This window comes from Haliotis cracherodii, unplaced genomic scaffold (genome assembly GCF_022045235.1).
Source record: "Haliotis cracherodii isolate W230 unplaced genomic scaffold, xgHalCrac1.p SCAF_4, whole genome shotgun sequence".
Lineage (NCBI taxonomy): Eukaryota > Metazoa > Mollusca > Gastropoda > Lepetellida > Haliotidae > Haliotis > Haliotis cracherodii.
The window spans coordinates 59101217-59119377 of record NW_027266297.1 but is presented as its reverse complement, the minus strand read 5'-3'; the positions used below and the strand labels follow the sequence as shown (position 1 = coordinate 59119377).

Sequence of the window (18161 nt, the reverse complement as noted above, 5' to 3'; positions counted from 1 at the left end):
GCACAGAGTAAGAGGCTCAGTGAGTTGGGTTTGCTCTTTGAATGGTAGTGATAGGATATATTCACAATGTGAATAACAAATATGAAAAGTTAAAATGGCTATCAACAGTACAATCATAATATTTATAGGTTCCATTCTGCATTTTGTGTTTTAAATATATGTTTTCATATAACTGGCATATTTTTTCATTAGGCCACAAATATAACCGTTACTAAATACAGGGGTAGAAGTAGTCTGTATTACAGACCCTCATACAAATACATATCAAATACAGTCCATGCAAGTCTATAATGTTTGGCAAGTCTATATTACTGCAGTCTGAAAATGAAGAGAGTCTCTGGGCTCCCTTTTATTTTTATCGAGAAAATTGAACAACTGTTTTTTTCTGTACGATATGTTCATTTCAGAGACTAGATGTTAGTCTAGGGTAGAAGACGCTGGTATTCTAACAGTCACATATGTGTTGAACATGCTACTTCTAGCCTAAGTATTCAAACTGCCTTAAAGAATTTTATGTCAACTTCCAACCCACAAAAGAGTTCTGAATGTGAAGCACTGGTTGGTGCATTCTCTGATATCTTACAAACCGTCAACAAATTATCAACAAAGCCTGGCAAAAATACATCAAATGTACCATTAAGAACCCAATGGCATGAGCTTGAATGTAAAGAGACAAAACGTAATATGGAGGAAAATATCTCGAGTTAAAAGAAAACAATATATATCAATAAATGATAGGGCTCTTTTTGCCAAAAAAAAGAATACAAACGTTACTCAGAAGAAAACAACGTGTATATAAACAAAATCAGCTGGAACAACTTGAAGTCTTATTAAAACAGGAACCATTGGAAACTACTAAATAAAGACCACTATCAGTCTGGATTTAGGAGGGGATACCGAACATCAGATAATGTATTTGTTCTTTAAATACTGGTATAATCCCAAAAAGTAAAAAGAAAAGACTATACACTTGCTTTGTAGACTTTCAAAAGGCCTTTGATTCAGTTGACAGATCATTACTCCTAACAAAGCTATTATCAAATTAAATCTCAGGAAATGTATTAAACATAATTTCATCACCACAGAATGATATCTCATATGTAGTGAAAACCAACAAGGGGATTTCACAATCCTTTAACTCTACTATCGGGGTAAGACAAGGATGCACGTTGTCTCCCACATTATGTAATATATGCCTCAGTGATTTTCCACATTATATCAAATATGATAGTAATAATGTCACACATAATGGTTGCAACATTTGTCATTTGTTGTTTGACTTAGCACTATTTGTCTATTCTAAAATAAACCTACAAGTGTTACTTGTTGGTCTAAGTGTATTTTGTGTAACAAATAACCTAAAGATTAATGGTGACAAAACTAATGTTGAAGTGATTGGCAAATTAAGTTAAATAGTGAGTGATACAAAAATACTAGTTACGGACAGAGATGATTAAAAGGCCCCAGGCCTACCACAAGCTTCAGTCTACCATTTGTAACCAAGATATACCTACAGCTCTTGCATGCAAATTATTCAAAACATTAATCGAGCCAGTTATCTGAAATCTGGGGTATAGAATCAATCCTCCTGACCAACCACCATCACACAAATAAGTTCTGCCTCGTTGTGTGGGAAGACATCTCGAATATGATACACATAACTTCAGCAAATCATATATCTAAATTAAAATATAGCTGCAAGCAGGAATGGCGGGCTCCAAGTAACGCGCGTACGAACGTTCGCAAAAATATTCGTTCATGTTTAAATCCTCAAACGGTTTGCTTGTACCAACGCTGTCAAAAGTTAGAGACCGCTTGCGGGACATCACCACTGCGAAATTGGCCTTTGCCGGAGCGTCCTTGGGTGTTCTTAACCCAATTCAGACCTCGTCCAGATTCATGAAACTTCAAAGTGCACCGCGATTCGCTTTCATGCGAATACCTAAAGATTAAAAAAGGTCCGTGCAAAGACCCCAATACGAGATGGTGTCTGTAAAGGCCTTGGATAACGTTAGCACTTAAGGGGAAGGTGGCGCCCGGGTGTCAAGCTATGCGGCAGTGGAGGAGAGCAGCGTTCTGATTGGTTAAAAGGCTCCCGGTCGGAACTATGTATTAACAATCAGATCGTATTGACTTGGCGCCGTCATTTTGTTTGAAACTGGAATGCTGTTAAGAGCAGCCTTAAACCCAGTAAGCGAGAGTATGTGTACCCGCATAACGTTCTTCTGTTTGTATTACAGGCTACACAGGTAAGCGAGAGTATGTGTACCGCTACATGGCACAGACGGTGACCGGCATTCCCGGGGCCAGCAAGGTGTACTCAGGGGTCAAGGTCATGGCTAATGTCAGGCTACAGTTCCACACAGCGTCAGTCATCATCGCTCAGGTAGGCTTCGCATTGCATGCAACAGCAACACACATGCCTGACTTGAAGCACAGCCGTTTCCGATACAATTATTTTCGCCAAAGGTATATCATATTTCTCGTTATTGGTGTTTTCAGAATATCTGATTGAATTTCAAACGAGTAATAGCAAAGTCTTTGACTGACATTCAACATTATCACTTATCAGCCTCATCACTAGGTCTTCAGCAACCCATGCTTGCCGTAAAAGGCGACCAGGCTTGCCGTTAAAGGCGACTAACGGGATCGGGTGGTCAGGCTCGCTGATGTGGTTGATGTATGTTATCAATATTCCAGCTATATGACAGTGGTCTGTAAATAATGCAGTGATTGACATCATGAGCATCGATCTACACAATTTGGATACGATGACATGCATCAACCAAGTCAGCCAGCCTGACCACATTTAATATTAGCCTCTGTAGGCTCGTAGAGAACGTTCATACAGGGGCGGTGGGTCAGAGCCCAAGGCCAGAGTTCAACTCCCTATATGGTTACAATGTACACACGAATCTAATTTCTGGTGTCCCCCACCATTATATTAATGGAATATTGCTAAAAGAGGCGTAATTCCATATTCACTCACTCATTCACTCACTCGAGTTTTCGGACTAATAATACTACTACTGCTACTACTACTACTACTAATACTACTACTACTACTACTACTAATAATTTTTTCATAATAATTTATATTCTAATTACTTATATTTTTAACTAGTTGGAAGACTTGAACCTTTTCACCATGAACGACGCCTTCCGTGATGTTAACCCTACGCGAGAACAGGTTCTCCCAAGCAAGATGAGTAGGTTCTTCTGTCCAGTCATCTACAAGACGCTCATGGAACCCTTCACATTCACGTAGGTGACCTGGGGATATGAGGTGTGTCTGTGGGGTGGATGGGGTGGGGGGAGGGTTGGTGAAACATGGGGCGTGACATGGGTGCGTGTTTGTCAAGGTGTACATTTCGACAACAGCACTGTCTTCTCGCTGCATTCATCATAAACAGGTCTGGTGGAATTGAATTTGTAGGACGACATGTGGTCATATTTGCGTTAATATAACTATGATTGAGAGATGAAACCAGTGAGCTCAACGCAGTCACCACTAACCCATCGAACGATTAAAATGTGCATGCGTGCGTGCGTGTATGCGTGTGTGTGTTGTTATTTAACGCCTCATTCGGAAATATTCCAACTTCATGACGGCGGCCTATAAATAATTGAGCCTGGACTAGGCAATCCGGTGATCGACATCGTGAGCAACGATCCCCGCCGTCGGGGTACAAAGAGCCGGAATCAACCAAATGAGCAGGCCTGACCACCGGTCAATTTGGTCGCTTCTAACGACTAGGGGCGGTGGGGTAGCCTAGTGGTTAAAGCGTTCGCTCGTCACGCCGAAGACCCAGGTTCGATTCCCGATATGGGTACAATGTGTGAAGCCCATTTCTGGTGTCCCTCGACGTGATATTGCTGGAATATTGCTAAAAGCGGCGTAAAACCATACTCACTCACTCACTCAACAGGCTGCAAGGGGCCTGTTCTAACCCGGATTCCCCACGGGAGCCCCGTAAGCTGAAAGAAATGAAATCTAGAATTCCTACTCCACACCCGTAGCATTATCTCCCTTTGCTTTGTCCAACAGCTATACCAAGGGTCATGTGACTGACTTAAAGACGCCCGAGAACGAGGCTTACTGGTCAGTGAACATCAAGCGCGGTATTGTCAGCCTTCTGGAGGTCAACATGGAAAAGAGATGGACCCCGGTGGCGGAGAGCGAGGAGGCACCAGTCTACGCCGCTTACGAGGTGATATGTTTCAGACAAATGTTAAACTTGATGCTATGTCACATGGACATTAGCTTATCACCTTATATAAGATAGCTACACGATAAATCGCAAAAAACAATGAACTACGAAGCGTGGTTTAATTCACGATAAAACATTGTTCTATCATGACGTCATTTCTAGAGACTCGGATATGCGCTCGCAGCGTGGTGAGGTCACATTTTTGACAACGTTATTTTTAAGAGGGGAAGTGTCTGGTAAGAATTTCAATGTTTATGAATGGCTTTATATTCCGTCGTTTACTCCCGTGGCAATGAGAGCGGGTCCTGCTAATCTTGCGCTTTATTTTCAAATAACAACGCTGTCGCGTACCTCTTTATTAGAAGAATCAAACAAATATCGCCGACAGATGTCTGGTTTGAAGCAAGTATTTTTAACTGTCATATGATTACTTAATGCTGAGCCTCCGTGGTCTAATGGTAGAGCGTCCGCCCGGAGAGCGGAAGGTCCGGGGTTCGATCCCCGGCCGCGTCATACCAAAAGACGTTTAAAGATGGTACTTGTTGTTACCCTGTCTGGTGCTCGGCATTAATGGGCTAAAACAAGGACTGGTCGGCTCGGAGTCAGTATACTGTGTCTGAGTGGGGTATTCATGTTAAACTGCGGCATGGTATCTCAGTGAGCTAGCACTATAAATCGGCATCAGTCCGGACTAGTACAAGCAGCCACACATACATGTGCATGCACGTCGCTATATAAGTGCAATAATCTTGGACGCGACGTTAAACCCCATTTCACCTCACCGACTTAATGCTGAAAACCTTTTCCGCCATGGAGACTCACAGCTCCATTACTTACACCTCTTGTCACTGTTTGCCAGATGAGCGCGTCAGGGGTGTGTCGTACAGTGTACACGGTGGAGGATCCGGAGTTCAACACAGAGGTGCCGGAAGGTACGATGGTCGTCACCAAGACAAGGGACTTCAAGAACTGCCACGTCAGACCGGCCTGGTTCAAGACCATGTTCTCCGTCCGCATGTGTGCAGAGTGTGAGGCAGAGAAGGTAAGGTGTCGGGTGATGCTGCGTCTATATGCGTCTGAATCAGGTGTCGGGGGCTGTTGCCTCTCTATGCGTCTGATTCAGGGGAACGGGTGTGTATACTTGTCTGATTCAGGGGATCGGGGGCTGCTGCGTCTATACTTGTCTTATTCAGGGAGACGGGTGTGTATACTTGTCTGATTCAGGGGGTCGGGGGCTGCTGCGTCTATACTAGTCTGATGCAAGGGGACGGGTGTGTATACTTGTCTGATTCAGGGGATCGGGGGCTGTTGCGTCTATATGCGTCCGATTCAGGAGATCGGGTGAGTATACACAATGTGTCCGAGAGCCTGGCTGTACAATATCTCAGATGTGCACCAGAATCGGAGTAGCATGTAGTATGAAGCAAGGTAAACAATGAACATGACTGAACGTGACCCTCTGTCCCCAGACTCTGGCCCTGACGGAGGGAGCGCAGGTCCGCTACACTCTGAAGGGCAACAGGAAGAATTTCGTCATCTTGAGCGCCGTCGGGGAGAGCTACGTCAGTTTCTATCCGTACTCCGCCGAGCGTGGCCACTTTTCAACCATCATCAAGTAGGTTCAAACATGGATGGTTCCCCTTGTCGTTGATATGGTCATATTGACACAGTGCACTCTGGCTAAAAAGGTCACTTTTCAACCATCATTAAGTAGGTTCAAACATGGGATGCCCTTGTCGTTGATATGGTCATACTGACACAGTGCACTCTGGCTAAAAAGGTCACTTTTCAACCATCATCAAGTAGGTTCAAACATGGATGGTTCCCCTTGCCTTTCATATGGTCATGATAACACAGAACACCCTAGCTGAAAAAAGTCACATTTCAACCATCATCAAGTAGGTTCAAACATAGGTCATATTGACACAGTGCTCTCTGACTAAAAGGAATTTATTTCAACCATAATCACGTAGGTTCAAATATGAATGGTTGTATTCCTTGGTTGGTCTGACTGAAGCACTTGGCATTGGTGTACCTGTGCCGCAGAATGCTCTTCCAACCAACAATATGTAAAAGAAAAAGAAAAACATTTTAGGGGCACCGAACAATACATAATTTTGGGAGATATTACGGCTAATCTTATGTAACAAATCTTATATCTGGGATAACACTTTCTTAGTAATGTACAGATGCTAGAACTTGTTTGGGTTGAGTCCCAACCGAGATTCGAACCCGCATTGCCAGAGTAAGGCACCTAATCGCCAGCACACAAAGTCAGCGTTCTAACCCACTCAGCCACCGAGGCTATTCTAATGTTATAATGGGAAAACTATTTTTGTGACTATCATCATACTTTCTTTGAATCTTGCTGACCTTGGACAAGTTGTTAGAGAACCAGTGACATTCATTACGGGAGGTAATGTCACATACGCACGTGGAGAACTAAAGCGCACCTATCTATAACGCATGTCGCGGATAGGTTTGTAGATATATTACCATCAGTTTAGGTTTTGAGATCAATAGAATATCTTATTTTTCGTTCCCAGTCAGACCATGTATTTGACCGAGGCGACGGATCTGGCCGACAGCACGGAAATAGCTCGTATCGCCACGATGTCCATGGCGCCCCGATCTCTCATCACCTTTGTGCCGGAAACTATCATTGACAACCAGTTCCCATTCGCTGCGACTACCCAGAAACCCAAAACTATGGACGAGATGATGTTTTCCACGAAGAAATACGTAAGTAATACGTAATACTCAAGACTGCCCCTGGACAGACGTGCACCGCAGACCAACTCACTCAAATTGAAATCTTCTCCACGTCGGAAAACTTGTCACCTAGCAGTTAACGAGAACAAATAAAGAGTTATGTCCCTTTAACAATTCCCATTTTGTCTTGTCAAGGTAAATAGAATATGATTCTTACATGGATACAATTTACAAATCATGAGGATGTGAAACCTATTTTAAAACTTGACCGACGGCTGGACAAAATTTCAAAGTTATGTTCAAGGAACTATCAACAATTTGACGATATATTTTGAAGAGATATACGATTATCGTTACAACTAACTTAAATATAATCGATGTTTCGTCATGACAAAGATTTTAACCGTCTTTAATATCAAAATCGTGACTACATGTATGTTATTGTTTAACGATACATGATTGTAATAGATAGTAAATATTATGTCAATAATAACAATGGACATTGGAATAACAGTACACCGTTTCTCATGTTGACTCTTGTAGTCAACGCTAGGCGTGGGTCGTTCATTTCAGCATTCAAAAGTCACATCACTTGGAATTGTAACAATCTATCCTCCTAACATATATTTTTGTTGCATATTTTGTTTATCGGGAGCACCGGCGGCCCAATTATCTAAGGCGCCGCAATTTGCCGTCCCTGGGGCACGACAGAAACCTACGATCGTGGGTTCGAATCCCGGTTCGCCCCGATTATGTTTCTAGGTTGGTCAGCACCACACCCGTGCTCGTGGGTTTCCCCAAAGTGGTAAACGTCTGAGACCTGCATCACTTCGGGCTTTCCTCCCACATTGAGCTGACATATAACTGGACAAGCCGTAATATAACTGGAATAATGTTTGTGATTTGTGTTTAACGCCGCTTTGGAATAATGTTAAAAGCGTACTTAAACCCAACTTCCTCATTCAGTCTTTCACTCACTCATTTATATTATCTCATGGATGGTGAGAGAGAAGGGGAGTCTGTGACTGATGAAGCCACCATATCTAACATCCATGACAACCATGTTTGTCGTTGTAGATCGTCAACGTCCTGAAAACGGCTGCGCAGAGTATGACGGGACCCGCCGTGTTGGCTGAAGGAGCTCTCTTCCCTGTCATCGCCGTCACCATGATGAGGCGAGCCAACGAGACCATCCTCACCGACATCTGGGATACTTACGCCATCCCTAAGGCTGAGGAGACCGATGATGAAATGGCCATGAGGTGAGGCATCTGTTTCAGGGGGAAGTAATGTCAATTCGTTTGTTTAACGCCGCACTCAGCAATATTCCAGCTATATAACGTCGGTCTGTAAATAATCAAGTATGGACCAGACAATCGAGCGATTGACATAATGAGCATCGCTCTACACAATTAGGATACAATGACATTCATCAACCTAGTCAGAGAGCCTGACCACCCGAACCCATTAGACGTCTCCTACGGCAAGCATGGGTTGCTGAAGACCTAGTCTATCCCGGATCTTCACGGGTCCAGACAGTTAGGAAACACTGGTACGTTTGTGTACGTGTTTTATTTTTGTCGGTTTGTGGAAACAAACGCAAAAGAGCTCTTTGGCTTCTTCACGGGTATTCTGTAATATCAATGTGTAGTCATCCTCCTACAATCCAAACACATGATTACGATAGAAATGTATTTATTGGATGACAATCAGGCAACTATACATCCACACATGCAATAACGCAACTGAAGTTTACAACTAAGTACCAATGCAACTCAGGAAGGTGGTGTGGACCTGTATGGCTGCTACCGGCAACTATCTGTCCGCGAAGTTGATTATGGAGACATGCGTGGCCAAGAAGATCCCAGCCCCGAACTGTGCCACCCTCATCAATGTGGTCGCCTTGACTAACACGCCGAACAATACCCTAATTGAGAAACTGCTGGTGAGCCATCTTCATTACTCTGTCTGTAAATAAAACCGTTAAGACACAGAAATGGACAGTACTGAATATGAAAAAAGGAGTGTTGTGTATTTATATATACAAGCTGCATGTATTTACCCATCAACTCGTATGTACGTACACCGATGGGGGAGTGGGAGGGTGGTCTGTAGCGTTCGCCGGTTCGGTTCCCATATAGGTTCAATGTGCCAAGCCCAATTTGGTAACCCGACCACTCTGTGGGCTGAACATTGTTAAAAGCGGCGTACTTTTCTACTTACTCACAAAAATAATGAATAAATAAAAGTGGGGTCAATTGTGCGAAGCGCGTTTCTTTTGTCCCACCGCTGTTCTATAACAAAAAAAATGCTAACAGCAGCGTAAAACAGTCACTGACTCCCCACAATAACGGATGAAACTATTCGTTAATGTTGCTGTCGTTATTGTCCAGACTGTTGCTACTGATATGGGAGAAGGCGAGGAACCACAGTTTGTGCGGTCAATCTGGCTTAGCATTGGTGCTATTGCCAACAAGCTGGCGTATGCGGAGAGGTACGAGCTGACGACCCTGACAGAGACCATCCCAGTTATCACCAGGATTCTGGCTCACGAGAAGGACCCGATCGCCAGAGAAGAACTGACTGCAGTAAAAGAACATTTACTCAACAGGCAGCAAGATGTAACGAAGCTCTACAGTGACACCCGCTCCAGAATTGTTGGGGTACGCCAAGGATCATTCATTAAGCATGTATTCTTATATTGAAACCAAGAATAGTCTTCCCGCAATTCTCAGAGTAGTATATATCTATGATTCTATACAGCGGCTGACTAAACAAATGACGTTAAAACAGGTCTTGGGTTATCGGTATGCCGTTATCTCGTCAGCATTGTTTTGATGTTTTGTCAATGTCAAATTGCATCCATTACTAAAAATTGTCAAACTGCGGAAATAGCTTTCTAATTTTTGAACTCATTTCATTATTATCCAGATGGCTACACATAGCACTGTCTGCTACCACTATTTGATTTGCTACATTCAGATTTCGTTTAACTGTGGCACGTTTGGCCCAGTTGTCTCGTACGCATGCCCGAAACCTATGATCGCAGGCTCGAATCCCAGGTTCGACCAGATTATATTTCTTGGTTTGTCAGCACCATACCCCTTGTTGGTTTCACCAAAGTAATACGGCTCTCAGACCTTACTTCAGGTCTTCCTCCCACATCAAGCTGACATGCCAAACTGCAATACTATTGAAAGCAGCGTTCAATAAAACTCCCTTAAACCAACATTAATCTTTTCAAACTGATTTTGTACTCAGCTCATAAGATCCCAGCTGACCAAGGCAGGAGTGGAACCGAAGGTCATGGCACTGAAGACAGCGGGTAACGCCGGTCTGCCTGAACTCATCCCCCTCTGCACCACCATCATCACCGACACCGACCAGCCACAGGTTGTCAGATTTATGGCGGTCTTTGCCATGCTCAAGATGGCAGAGTTCGCCCCCAGAATGGTGAGTTGGATGAATCAGCACTGCCGGACACCACTGGATCAGGGGATTCTAGTAATGTCACAGCATGTTTCCAGTACTTTGATGTTCATATCATATGAGGCAGTCTTCACAATGAGGCGTCACAAAAGCTCACGACCAATCAATAAATAAATAATTTACGGATTTATCATTTATTGAATTAATATGTGCTTATGTTTTTTTTTATAATTATGATCATGATTTTTATATAGACAAAAAAAAAGAAAAAAGAAAAGTAAAGTAAATAAATAAATGAATAATGGTAATGATGATGATGATAATAATGATGATGATGATGATGATTATAATAATAATAATAATAATAATAATAATAATAATAATAATAATAATAATAATAATAATAATTGCATTTATATTGCGCAAAATTCCATTCATTATTTTTCGCTTATTTTACAACTGTGACAATAATTTCCCACTCAAATACAAAAAACAAAAATATATATATATATACAAGGGGATCGTTATGCAGGGTTGTGTCCCTTTGCTGCTAAGTGCATCCCAAATGTTGTATAGCTGATAGTAGAGAGTGTGAATGCCACAGCATTCACTGATATATCAGCATGGATGTATAACCGTCTGTCCACCAGGTCATCGAACCGCTCATCCCAGTGTTCATGAAGACAACAGACAGTGCCGCCGTCAGGATCGCTGTCTTCACAGTTATAATGAAGGCCAGGCCAACAAGAACCATCATCGAAATGTTTGCGCGCCATATCGCCCGTGAGCCTGACCTCCAGGTGTCCTCCTACATGTACACCTTCCTCGAGACAACGGCCAACACCACTCATCCATGTTTCCAGACACTGTGAGTCCACCATCTAAAGTGCCAGTTCTATGTTCGTTTGTTGTTTAACGCCGTGCGCAGCAGGAGCGGAAGGTCCGGGGTTCGATCCCCGGCCGCGTCATACCAAAAGACGTTAAAAGATGGTACTTGTTGTTACCCTGTCTGGCGCTCGGCATTAAGGGGCTAAAACATGGACTGGTCGGCTCGGAGTCAGTATACTGTGCCTGAGTGGGGTATTCATGTTGAAACTGCGGCACGGTATCTCAGTGGGCTAGCACTATAAGGCGGCATCAGTCCGGACTAGTACAAGCAGCCACACACACACACACACACACACACACACACACACACACGTGCATGCTTGTCGCTATATAAGTGCAATAATCTTGGACGCGACGTTAAACCCAAATTCACTTCACCTCATCTCACCGTGCGCAGCAATATTTCAGCTATATGACGTCGGCCTGTAAATAATCGAACCTGGACCAGGCAATCAAGTGATCGGTATCGTGTGCAACGAACCACGTTGTCGGGGTATGACGATCAACCAAGTCACCGAGTCTGGCAATCCGATCCATTTGGTCGCCTCTTAAAGGGGAACCAAATGTTGCTGGGTGTTCTAATCTAATCACTAATCACAATGGTGGTGCAATTCTATGTCAAACCAGTATGTAGTACTGTTTATGTTTATAACGAACACGCTTATAACAAACTGACCGATATAACGAACTTATCTTTTAGCCCAGGCAATTTGTTGTATATATGCTGTATATATATCCTTTTAACGAACTACGGTTATCACGAACTAAAATAAGTTTTTCTTTTGAGTTCGTAATAACCGTAGTTTACTGTATAATGGAAGCTAATGTTTTTTACGATTTAAATTATTCGATGTTCAGGTTTCATGGACAGTTATCAGAGAGGTAGTATTTAAGACTGACTTTATGCCATTACCTCAAAGACAAATGTAGCAGTGATCGTTCACATTTATTGCAAACTGGAAATTGGTGTTTACTCAGGTATGGACTATTTGCTTTTGCAGATTACTGTAGTTTATAACTGTGAACACAACAAACCATTTGTAGACCACATTAGCTTTACAGTGTTTGGGAACAACATGGATGTCGCATTTGACATCCTTTCAAACTGCTAAACATTGTAAACTATTTTTTTTATTTTGAAATTTACACGATATACGGCTATTCCGTTAGAAGGGAGGCCGGTCACATGACCTCGAAACTGACGTTCATAAGCGTATGGACGACACAAATTGACGTTTATACGTTTTTCACGAGACTGTATTCTTGAAATGACGTAAACATTACGGACTACTTCCTCATTCCTGCGGAAACCTCTGGGAATTCCCTTGCACGAATAAATACAAAAGCGTTGTTTCTAATCATTTAGACCCTTCAATCTTGAACTCAGCGGTTTAGCATACATTAAGAAACGTCAGAGAGTTTGACTGCATGATCGTTCACGAATATCCTCGCTACGACCCATCCTAGTGAACAAGACGTAGAAAGGAACGTCCACTACGATACATGTAGTATCGACTCGATCCGTGTCTACACTGAGAGTTACAGTCTACACCAATCTTTGAATTTCCCTTGGTATTTATTTGACACGCATCTTTATTCATCTTTTAATGATCGGCCAGTTGATCAATGATAACTAACACATGTAACCACCACAGGTTCATTAACAACTTCGGGAGTCGTATATTGTGTCGGCCATTTTGACGTCTTGTACTTGATGTAAATGTATTACGACGCGCTGTCATATGACTGGCTTACTGAGGTAGTTCATTGCAGTCCTTTGTCACCCAGTGATGATATTATTTGAATACATTTCTTTTTGACAAACTACAACAGATGTTCCCGTAAAGCAAGAATGGTATACACACGCTCATGTCACCTCTCGGTTTGGGAACTATTTTATTCCGCGATACAGCTGGTTATCCAAAAAGAATAGAATGAAATCAGTAAAATCGTCTCACATGTCCTTTTGTTTGTTTTCCAGCAACTATAGTCATAACACATTATATTTCCATGTACTTAAAGTGTCTAATGAAGCAATTGGCAACACGGCGTCTAATTGCAGTAATAGCATCCGTGGTGTAGTGGATAGAGTCTCTGCCCGGAGCGGTAGGTCGTTGGTTTGATCCTCTGACCGCGCAATACCATAAGAGTATAAATGATGTACTTGTCATTATCCTGAATGGCGTTCAGCTTTAAGGGGCTAAAACAAGGACTGGTCGTAAGTCCGGACCAGTACAGTCCACACACGTGTATGCACGTCGCTATATAAATGCAATCATCTTGAACGCGACGTTGAGCCCCATTTCACCCCATGTCACAAATAAACGCTGAATCAAATTTCATACTTGTCCTATTTAAGTACCGAGCACCTGTGACAGTTATAAAATGTGTAGGCAAGACAAACACAGCTAACATAATGTGAGGTGAGATGAAATTGGGTTTAACGTCGCGTCCAAGATAATTGCACTTATACACAGTGTGTGTGTGTGTGTGTGTGTGTGTGTGTACCATGCCGCAGTTTAGCATGAATACCCCACTCAGACACAGTATATTGACACCGAGCTGTCCTTGTTAGTTAGCCCCCGAGCGCCAGATAGGGTAACAGGTACCATCTTTTAACGTCTTTTGGTATGACGCGGCCGGGGATCGAACGCCGGACCTTCCGCTCTCTATGCGGACGTTTTACCACTAGACCACGTTAGAGGTCTAACATTTGTGTTCTCATCCCAGCGCCATGGAAGCCGCCCGTGCCATTCACATGGCGCCGAGAGTTACCCCTGGACTACAGTACTCCGCCTTCCGCACCTTGGAGATGTACACTATAAGTCGTAAGTTATATTTTCGTAGAGTGAGTGGGTGTGTGAGTGAGTGTTGGTTTTACACCGCTTTTAGCAATATTCCAGCAATATCACGACGGGGGACACCAGAAATGGTCTTCACACATTTTACCCATGTGGGGAATCGAACCCAGGTCGTCGGGGTGAGGAGCGAAAGCATTAATCACTAGGCTACCCCGCCGTCAAACATTTCAATGACCCTCAACTAAGGGACACCACTCTCTGTAGCGAATTGTATCCCCTTGAAGGTATAAAGAATCAACAGTTCAGGCAACTCACTTCAAGCGCCGTGATATAATGGGAACACTTTTCAAAGCGGAGTTAAACCCAAGTCACTCACTCAACCAAGCGTTAGACAAAGGGGCCATTCCGGAATCCTCTGGACCCTTGCTTCTTTGACGCGTTTGGCCCAGTCGTCATGGACGTAGTTATTAGCTATGCAGTTTCGTCCGTGCGTGCAAAAAAACCATGGTCCTTGGTTCGACTAGCAGGCTCGCCCTGATTAAGATACTCTGCATCACCAGACCCGTGCTTGTGGGTTTTACCAACGTGTCTCAGACCTGTTTGCCTCCTAAATCGAGCTGACACGCCGTGATATAACTGCAATACTGTTCAAAGCGTCCAAATTCACCCACTTTCTAACAAGAACATCAGAAAAAACTAGTAGCCATAGTAACGTCAATATATATCCCTTACAATGTTATCCAGCTGCGATCAGAGCCGGAGTTGGCGCCCAAGTCGGCATCATCGGTTCCAACAGTAGCATTGTTCCCAAGGCCATCAGCACCGTGCTTAACACCCACATCTTCGGTCTGTCCGCCAACATCCTGGAGGTAACGTGTCTTACTTCATCATTTCAGAAGATCATCTAAAAAAACAAACCCTTATAATAATTTGGAGATATCAAAAATAATATTTGAAACCTACGTGTTGTAAATGTACGTTACTTGATCAATAATGTTTTGAAGTTCACATTGAAAAAAACCCCAATCGATCTTATCAAAATCAGATCTTAGTTCTCGCTAATGCTAAACAAAGATCTGAGGACATCCCATTACAGGTCACGTCAGACCGACCTTGGGAGAATTTTGACCGACCAATGGAAAGACTGACAAGAAGTCGACATTAGCCAATAAGAAGGCAGTTTTCTCGTGCTTTATGGCACAAATTTCAAATTGGTGACTACGCTTTGAAACATATTTTGACAAATTCTCGATTAAAAAATTGAAACCTGAACAAAAAAACATCCCGGGATGGCTAATAGATGGTCTAGATTGTATGGATTCAGTCGTTAAAGCCCGTAACTATCGTTCAGAATACCCCGTGTTAAAGTTTTCGAGGTTGCAAGAGTAGAAATCACATTCCGACTATCATTTTCATAATCTAGTAAGCGACGCTCTGATTGGTCGGATGAAAGGTCGTTCTGATGTGTCCCCTAATGGGATGTCCTCAGATCTTTGCTTTGCGGTAGCGAGAACTAAAATCTGATTTTAATGAAATTGAAAAGCAATAAAACTGTTGATCCATCGTGAGCGTTATTGCATCACTATATTATTCTATCTAATGTGTCCAATTTCTGAATGTGTTCAGGTAGGCGTGTTTACAGAGGGATTCGAAGCCGCACTCGAGAAACTCTTCGGGCCTGAGGGCGTCATAACAAACCGGAAGTCGATCCTTGACGTCTTTGCACCCAGAGCCAGAAGGAGTACTGATGCTACTGCCAACATCGAGGAACTCTCAGATAGGGCAAGTAGCAGTTGGCACATCAGTTGTCGAGGGCAGACAACAGTACATATTCCCCTTTTTCTGGTTTCCAGACATAGTTACCATTGGTAAAAGTCGCAGTTATTTTATACTACATTATTGCCTTCTTTACAATTCTTCATCTTCCCGAGGCAAGAGAGTTAACTGACTGTAAAAGTCCAGTTTCCACCCTTGCTGAACAAGGCCGGAATTTCTGGGTTCGATCGTAGCGCCTCCAGTGGCTATTACGAGTTGTGTCCCTTCTATATCCCTCCTATTGACCAATCAGATTCCACCTCTGATACCACTTACATTTACTTCAAACAAAATGGCGGCCCTCAGTGGAGAAGATCTGATCGATAATCAAGATCTGTATTGTGACAAAACGGGTCTTACCTAGTGTGGTGCATCAAATCACTTGAGCACCTTGATTAAAAACATGAACATGATTTGGAAAATATCTGTTGACACTATGGGGGCAGTTCACATAATTTGCGAAGCCTGCAATCGACCGAAATCTGCACGGCAGTTTACGAACCAGATGTTGATGTCGTGTCGCGATTTTGATTGGACTATGTATAGACTCGTTAGTCCAGCCAAAAGATAGATTAATAAGCCAACTCCATAGTCCCAGCCTAGTCCGGCAAGGGTGGAAACTGGACTTTTATAGTCAGGTAACTATCTTGCCCCGGGGAGATGACAATTCTAAAGTTTAATTGTTTCATTAATTTATAATTTGCAACTTGTTAAAAAAACAAACTAATCAATTGAGAATATACAGATAACTTAGTATTTCCTGATCGTTGGCCGCGTTGAATTCTTAACAATTTACAGAATTACAGAAACCCTTTTATGGGATCCTTTGGTATCTTGTTGTGACGTCTTTGACTTCCATTCAACCATTATTTGACGTAAAAGTTTAATCAGATCTCATTTATTACTTGATAAATAAAAACAAAATACTTTAAGAGCATATCAAGTCACATGATTACCTCACTTCCTGTGGTAGTCACTTTTAAGCTTACCGAACCGTAAAAATAATATTAAAAATAATATTCCCATTTTAGCTGAACGTGAAACCGAGACGTCTTCCTACTCCATCCGGTTCGCTCTACGTCAAGATGTTTGGGCATGAAATCCGATACTTCTCACTGGACGAAGCCCTGGCAAAATTGGCTTCTGCAGGTACATATTTCCTACCAATATTGCCTTCTTTCCAAATATGAATTCACTTAATGAATTACTTAATCATTTCCCCCAGAAATGCTAATGAAAGTGATATTCTTGAATGAGTGAGTGAGTGAGGTTTAACGCCGCTTTTAACAGTATTCCAGTTATATCACGGCGTGTCAGCTTAATGTGGGAGGAAATCCCGAAGTGATGCAGGTCTCAGACGTTTACCATTTCGGCGAAACCCACGAGCACGGGTATGGTGCTGAGAAACCTAGAAACATAATCGGGGCGAACCGGAATTCGAACCCACAATCATAGGTTTCTGGCGTGCCCAAGAGACGCAACTCTGCACAGCGAATCGCGGCGCCTTAGACGACTGTGCCACCCGTGCCCCCTGCACTATATGATACAATTGGCGGTTTACTAAAAAATTGTGTTCATACGCGGTTTGATATTTACGATACGGAAACACACTAGGGATCACATGATCTCTATTAATTGACACTGTCATCTGAGGAACCGCAGTTCGCTTTGCAGAATATTGACTTCACAATGTAGCATTGGCGTACCAGAAACCTACGATTGTGGATCCGAATTCTGTTCCTCTCTGATTAGGTTTCTAGGTTTGTGAGCACCATTCCACGCTGTGTGGGTTTCACCAAAGCTCTAAATCCCTAACACATGCATCGTGCTTTCCACTTACATCAAGCTTGTTTGTTGTGATATACCGCTCAACGCGACGTAAAACCAAACTCACTCACTCATCTCACAGGCAAGGTGTCCTTGAGTTACAAGGAGACAGAGGCCGGCGTCGAGGTTCCAGTTGACGTCCACGAGTCTCTGTTCCTCGGAGACGCCGACATTCTTCTCCCAACGGAGGCGGGTATGCCCGTGTCTGCTAGACTCGCCGCCACCGCTGCCATCAAGGTCAAGGGCAATGTCATCGCCAAGGTCACCCCTGCACTGTTCGAAAGCAGACGGCAATCCGCGCCTGTTGAAGCCAAAGCCATTTTCAAAGTTCGACCAAGGTAACACATTGTGACTTTGAGGTGCGACACCATTGGTAGTCCTATAACAATTTCATTAAATATGAATGCAAACCATATCAACAATGAATGTCAGTTTGAGGGTTGTTGAATATCTGAAGAGCAGTAGCGTAAATAAGCTT

The 18161-nt window shown here is 43.0% G+C and overlaps 1 protein-coding gene across 1 annotated transcript in view; it reads left to right on the top strand.

The window, feature by feature from the left end:
* Positions 1 to 18161, top strand: part of LOC139479546 (uncharacterized) — a 39833-nt gene that overhangs the window by 3186 nt on the left and 18486 nt on the right. The window contains exons 3-18 of the mRNA XM_071262386.1: positions 2241 to 2386; positions 3125 to 3264; positions 4049 to 4211; positions 5071 to 5253; positions 5681 to 5826; positions 6758 to 6953; positions 8001 to 8185; positions 8703 to 8868; positions 9317 to 9586; positions 10185 to 10376; positions 11003 to 11220; positions 13971 to 14068; positions 14786 to 14910; positions 15668 to 15823; positions 16888 to 17005; positions 17766 to 18021. Coding sequence (XP_071118487.1) covers positions 2241 to 2386; positions 3125 to 3264; positions 4049 to 4211; positions 5071 to 5253; positions 5681 to 5826; positions 6758 to 6953; positions 8001 to 8185; positions 8703 to 8868; positions 9317 to 9586; positions 10185 to 10376; positions 11003 to 11220; positions 13971 to 14068; positions 14786 to 14910; positions 15668 to 15823; positions 16888 to 17005; positions 17766 to 18021 — 2758 coding nt within the window. The remainder of the gene's footprint in view (positions 1 to 2240; positions 2387 to 3124; positions 3265 to 4048; positions 4212 to 5070; positions 5254 to 5680; positions 5827 to 6757; positions 6954 to 8000; positions 8186 to 8702; positions 8869 to 9316; positions 9587 to 10184; positions 10377 to 11002; positions 11221 to 13970; positions 14069 to 14785; positions 14911 to 15667; positions 15824 to 16887; positions 17006 to 17765; positions 18022 to 18161) is intronic.